Source organism: Xenopus laevis, chromosome 8L, assembly GCF_017654675.1.
Source record: "Xenopus laevis strain J_2021 chromosome 8L, Xenopus_laevis_v10.1, whole genome shotgun sequence".
NCBI classification, from domain to species: domain Eukaryota; kingdom Metazoa; phylum Chordata; class Amphibia; order Anura; family Pipidae; genus Xenopus; species Xenopus laevis.
Window position 1 is genome coordinate 88,655,046 of NC_054385.1, and position 6,294 is coordinate 88,661,339.

The window sequence follows — 6,294 nt, forward strand, 5'->3', positions numbered from 1 at the left end:
GGTTGGGAGAAAGTCGGACAGACCGTGGGAGAGCGTTCCAGAGGAGGGGTGCAGCCCTTGCAAAGTCTTGAATGCGAGCATGTGAGGCGGTAATGAGAGAAGAGTTGAGTAGCAGGTCAGTAGAGGAGCGTAGTAAGCGATTGGGAGAGTATTTAGTGAAGAGTTCAGAGCTGTAGGGTGGGGCAGAGTTATGAAGTGCTTTGAATGTCAGGGTCATTAATTTGAATTTAATTCTGAAAGGTAGCAGAAGTAAGTGCAGGGATTGACAGAATGGCGAGGCAGAGGAGGAGCGGTTGCTGAGGTGAATGAGTCTCGCAGCACTGGAGAGGTGACAGTCTCTGGAGGGGAAGGCCAATTAAAAGAGTTACAGTAGTCTAGACATGATATGACGAGAGAGTGAATAAGAATTTTGGCAGCATCTTGGGTGATAAATGATCGTATTTTGGATATGTTCCTTAGGTGGAAGTGACATGATTTAATAAGTGACTGGATATGAGGAGTGAATGACAGGGCAGAATCTAGGATAACCCCAAGGAACCAGGCCTGGGGAGAGGGGGTGGAATTGTTAGCTATGATGGATATTTCCGGGATGTTACTGGTGTTAGTTGGAGGAAAGAGAACCATTTCAGTTTAAGAAAGGTTTAATTAATACTTAAATATATATCCCAGTTTGGTGAGATTCTTTAATATGCAACTTAATTTGCTATAAACTCTGTTGCTTTAGTATTAATTTTGGGGGTATAGTTTTCCTTTAAGTCTCTTGAAGGTGGTGCCTAAAAGTCTATTGTAGGGCCTATTAACTTCTAGCTGTACTGCTGTTGTTGCAGTGAATCTAAATTGAAAACATTGTGCTGAAGTATAGCTTCAACCTAGTAAAAATAAGTTATTGCATTAGAACCACCTCAATTCTAGGATCTGAAATAAGTTGAGTATATACTGGAAAATGTGGCCAGTAGTACCCAGATTTTTCCTTCTTAACCATTTAATTGCCACATTAAAGCTATAAGTAACCAGTGTGCCAACATCCTAGAATCTATTGACCCAGATAGGGAAAATAGCCTACTAGTCTGTGCTGCCAATAAGTGAAGTTAAATCACTTCTCTTGCTTCCCTCCACCTCCTTTGTATTATTAACAGCTGCTTGACTACTACAATACTAGCCTCAGATGCACAGCAAAGGGTTTAAGTAATCCAAAAAATAAATAAATAAAAGAGCAGTAGCACTGAGATTTTTTGTAAAAATTCAAAACAAATGTATTAAAAAAAAAAAAAAGCAAGTACAACCAACATGACGTTTTGGTCTCCACTGGGACTTCTCTCAAGGCAAACCCAGTATATATTATTCTTTATTTTTTTTTTACATTTCTTATTTACTTAAATACACACACAAAGGTACCCAAGGAGCACAGAGGAGGACAGGGATATCAGCAGAGATGGTGATGAAGTGCTCAAAGTATAGTACCCCAGTCTGGTGCACTTTTCAGTGAATAGGATCACCTGCATTGTGCATTAGGTAAGCAAATATATTCAAGCCTAAATCGTTTGCGCCCCCATGAATTTGATTTGACTTGTTCTTTAAAGGGTCTGAAACCATTAGATGAGTCTGTGTCCTGTTTCCAGCAGCATGCTTTCAAGTAAGACTTTGATGGTGTTGTCGATGTATGGCTGGTATAACCAACAAGATAAATACACCATCTGTAAGTCCTGATCTGATGTATGTGCAAGGTCCCCAGCAATGGTCCTTTTAAGTTGCATTTCTTTTTTATACATATTCAACATTTTTATGGAGGCCTCGTCTGAAAGGCAATAGATGAGTATTTGGTAAGATATTGGATTTAGAAGTAAAATATTTTACATAAACACGGAATACCTGAAAAAAAAAACATTTAGACATATTTTTTGTAGTTTTGTAGACTTTGTGTCCTGCAGCTCTCCAGTTAAATGTTAACTTGCAACTTTCTTGTCTATCCTAACAAGGCCATTTACAAGCTAAATACAGGATGTTTCAAAAGGCAGGCACTGTGTTGCCACAGGCAACTGACACTAGCTCTTGCAACCTGACTACTAAGGCTAAAATATCAGTGATAAGCATTGAGGTTTCCAGCCAACAGAGGTAGTGTTGGCTCTACAGAGAAAGTTTGTCACACACACAGTGGGAGCAGTGTAAAGGGTGTTGCACTAAACATTGAAATGCATAGTTAAAAAAATGGCCACAATTTTCAGTGTTTTTCTAGGGATGCGCTATCCACTATTTTGGATTCGATGGAACCCCTGAATCCTTTGTGAAAGATTTGGCTGAATACCAAACCGAATCCTAATTTGTATGTGCAAATTAGGGGTGGGAAGGGGAAAACATTTTTTACTTTACTACTTGTTTTTGTGACAAAAAGTCACGTGATATCCCTTCCCAACTCCTTATTTGCATATGCAAATTCAGTTCGGCCGAATCCTGCTGAAAAAGGCAGAATCCTAGACGAATTCCAAACTGAATCCTTGATTCGGTGCATCCCTAGTTTTTCTGTGACATATAATATTGTATGAAGCAATTTCTTTGCATTTGAGATGCAGAATAAAATCAAAAAGGAAAAACCTACAACCCTACTACATCCATTGGTGTATTCCTTCTTCAGAATCGTTGGGTAGGGTTTTGATGTCTTAGTCAATGGTTCTCGGAATGGCTTCATTATTCTTTAACTGACATATTTCTTAAGACATGAGATTATTATTTATATATTTTCTACTTACAGAAAAGGGTTGTTGGCCAAGTGTGGAAATGAGTTGGCTTAGAAATATCACCAGGAAACTGATATGCTTCAAGATCACAGATTCCTTTGAAAGTGGCAGTTATCTTCTCCATCTTGGTCCATATTTTTTCCTTAGAGGGAGAGTATACATTGCATATTTACATCCTACCAAAACTAAGGAAGGATTGTCATTTGGTTCTAGTGACATACCATATTTTGTATGGTTTGAAGTACTTCTGAGCACAGTCTGTCCAATTCCACTTTGTCTGTCGTTATATTATCCTTATTAGGCAAGGCTTCATCCAACAACATTTTATCTGCAGAACTACAAAAACAATAAATGCTCAGTAAAAGCAAAGTTCCTTGTATCTGTGCGTTATTGATAAAACCAGTGTCTATTAAAGGGCTCCTGTCACATTCAAATGATAAAGATCTTTATAGATACTGAACTGATCAGATTATATACTGATGTATTAATTTAAAAATATCCAAGCATTCAATAGATTCAAAACCAGTGCCTAAGCATTCTGTAGGCTGAAACACCCAAGATGATATCTAAAAAAAAAAAAACCACACTGGCCTTTGTTGCAGATTGGAGGCTATACCCTTGCCATACAAAAGTACAACTGTGAAAGAGGGAAGCTTCTAGATAGATTCCAATTACCATAATTGCTCTATATTTAACCTTAGGGTTCAGTCAACACAAATATAATGTTTTGATCTCACGGTAACAGGTGTCCTTTCATAAAAATGGGAATGTGTTGGTGACACACACACACACACCCCTAAATTGTATAATCAGTTTCAGTAGGTCATGTGATAAGTGACATTACCAAGCACTGCTTATGCGGATATAACATAGGATAGTCATGGCTCTATTGTATTATTCATATTTATTTACATACACATCACTGGCAGAAGTGACCAAGCTGATGCCTAATTACTAAAGGAATAATAGTAACACCAAAAAATAAGTGTTTTAAAGAAATTACAATATAAAGTACTGTTGCCCTGCACTGGTACAACTGGTGTGTTTGCTTCAGAATCTCTACTATAGTTTTTATAAACAAGCTGCTGTGTAGCCATGGGGGCAGCCACTCAAGCCCAGGATACACAGTATATAACAGATAAGTTCTAAAGAGTCCACAGAGCTTATCTGTTATCTGATGTGTATCCTGTGCCTTTTCTCCTTTTCTGGGTTTAAATGGCTGTCCCCATGGCTACACAGCATCTTATTTACATAAACTATAGTAAAAAAGAAAACATTACTTAAACCTCCTAGACAGTAAGGGGCAGATTTATCAAAGGTCGTTTTTTTTTGGGGAAAAACTTCGAATTGAATTCAATCAAAAGCGATATTCCTTCGATTCAAGTTCGGCCAAATATTCGATCGAAAACGGACCTATTCGACCAAAAAAAACGTTCTACTTAATTTCGGTTGGTTTTTTTGAATTCGAATTTCGACGTTTTTTTAATTAGAAATTCAACCCTTGATAAATGCCCCTAAGTGTTGACACCTAATAGGCCCACACAAATACTTACTCAGCAGTTATTTTTAGATTGATAATCTTGCTTGTTATATTGAATGAATCATTGTTATAGGTCTCCCATTTAAGCATCAGATTATGCCAGTCTGCCACATTGTCTTTGATTTTTCTTGCACTAGCCGATAACACTGGCTTTTTTGGTGTTATATATACAGAACTTTTACCTGCAATGGAACACAGATGTTAATACCAATCTACCAATAAAAAAGCATAAAGACCAGACATTTCACAACTTTTTATGGTTCACTAATCTGTTAAGCAGCATTTCAGCACCTTAGAGGAAAATGAAAAAAAAGAAAAAAAAAAAAAGAAATGCTTTATATTATATATTGAACAACAGTAATGGCCCATGCCTTCAAATTTTCCACAGCAGCTTCTCATTTGATCTGGACATCATGTCAGTGAATCAAGATAAAATTATAGATCAGCACCACAGGCTAGGGAATAAAACAAATAGCAAAACCTAGCTGGCAGAACCCATCTCTCTGTACAGTTGCAAAGGTTCCCCATCACAATCTGCATTAATACCAAAATTGAGAGGTTAGGTTCTCTATGCATAGTTGGCCAAAGGGACATAAACCTTATGTGAGAGTAAGGGTAGGACTACATGGACGTTTTCGGCGCAATCTGACACGCTGCGACAAAACAACAAAAATAAGATAGGAGATAGAAATGTCGGATGAAGTCGCAGTGTTGATCTGACGCGACACTACTGCCGGATGCAGCCGCTGCAAGCTGTGTCTACATCCGACAGTCGTGTCGTGTCGGATCAACGCTGCAACTTCATCCGACATTTCTATCTCTTACCTTATTTTTGTCGCATGCAACCATATATACACAATCAGTAGAGAAGTGCCAATGTTACCAAAGGTGCCAACATATTGGGTCCTCCAGATATCCCCCTCTCCTTTTCCTTATTGGACCAGTTCAGAGGGCTTCATTCAATTCATTACATGGCAAGGATTAAAATTTAACTTTTAATTTAACCATTAAAAAAAAAAAAACACACCAATATTGATATAATACATAGGTGATAGACAATGCCCTTAACAAGTATATCTAGTGGCTATCCAGTTGTTTTATGCTTCACCCAGCCACTCAGAACAACCCATTACTATCCCAAACCCTAGTATTGTAGGGACATGTGGGGCTATTCTGCAGCCTCCCTTCACCCTGACCAAAGATAAAGGTGCACTGTAAATAGGACTGGAAGTTTTAACCCAATTTTGCTTTGAAACAGAAGGTGATATTGGGAAAGAAGTACCCAATATCTATCCGATGAAGCTGTATACTGAGATTTAACCCTTTGTCTGCCAATGGTATATGGGCTACGTTGACAGCAATATGATCTATTCAGCAGCATATACGGTTTTTGGGTTTAAGGTTACACTATGGCAAAAACATGTTGCCTAGCAACATGCTTCTTTCAAAATACCTTTTTTTATTGGGTAATTTTGTAGATTAGACCATGCAATTTTTCAGAAATAGCTAAGTCCCTGTTTCATGCACATGCATAGAAGTAAGGACCTATATAATACAAAAATAAATAATTTATCTCATTCAAAGAAGTAAGAATAACCTCCAGAATAAAACATTGTCACTGAATCAGATGTGAGTATGTTGGCCCACTGGCTAGATATGTGAATCTTTCTGGCATCACTCAAGGCTCAGGGACTTCATTGAATGTGATCAGACCAACTAGCATGATAGTCAAGATAAATATCTTAGTAATGATTTTATGGCTGAGTCCATGCACCCACAGCAGCAACAGCTATTTCCCATTACTGTTAATTATAACAGCCCAGCTCCCAAAACAACTTACTTTCCATTGTACGGACATCCAACCACCAACGCCTCGCTTATATCTCTCACTCTACAACATTATTCCCTCTGTTTCCACGCTCAATGCCATGGAACGCATAGAGACACTTCCTTCTTCCGGGACTGGAACGGAAGGGCGGGTTTCTGCTAATGTGGGCGGTACCTTATAGGTGTCCGCTCAGT

General features: G+C 38.2%; 1 protein-coding gene across 1 annotated transcript; it reads right to left on the bottom strand.

The window, feature by feature from the left end:
- Positions 1 to 1,301: 1,301 nt before the first annotated feature.
- On the bottom strand, positions 1,302 to 6,244 carry cinp.L (cyclin-dependent kinase 2 interacting protein L homeolog). The gene is made up of 5 exons (XM_018230571.2): positions 6,113 to 6,244; positions 4,286 to 4,454; positions 2,954 to 3,068; positions 2,745 to 2,874; positions 1,302 to 1,795 (listed from the first exon to the last, which is right to left on the bottom strand). The coding sequence occupies exons 1-5, from the start codon at positions 6,117 to 6,119 to the stop codon at positions 1,593 to 1,595; spliced, it is 624 nt and encodes a 207-aa protein (XP_018086060.1). The 5' UTR covers positions 6,120 to 6,244; the 3' UTR covers positions 1,302 to 1,592.
- Between the last annotated feature and the right edge of the window lie 50 nt (positions 6,245 to 6,294).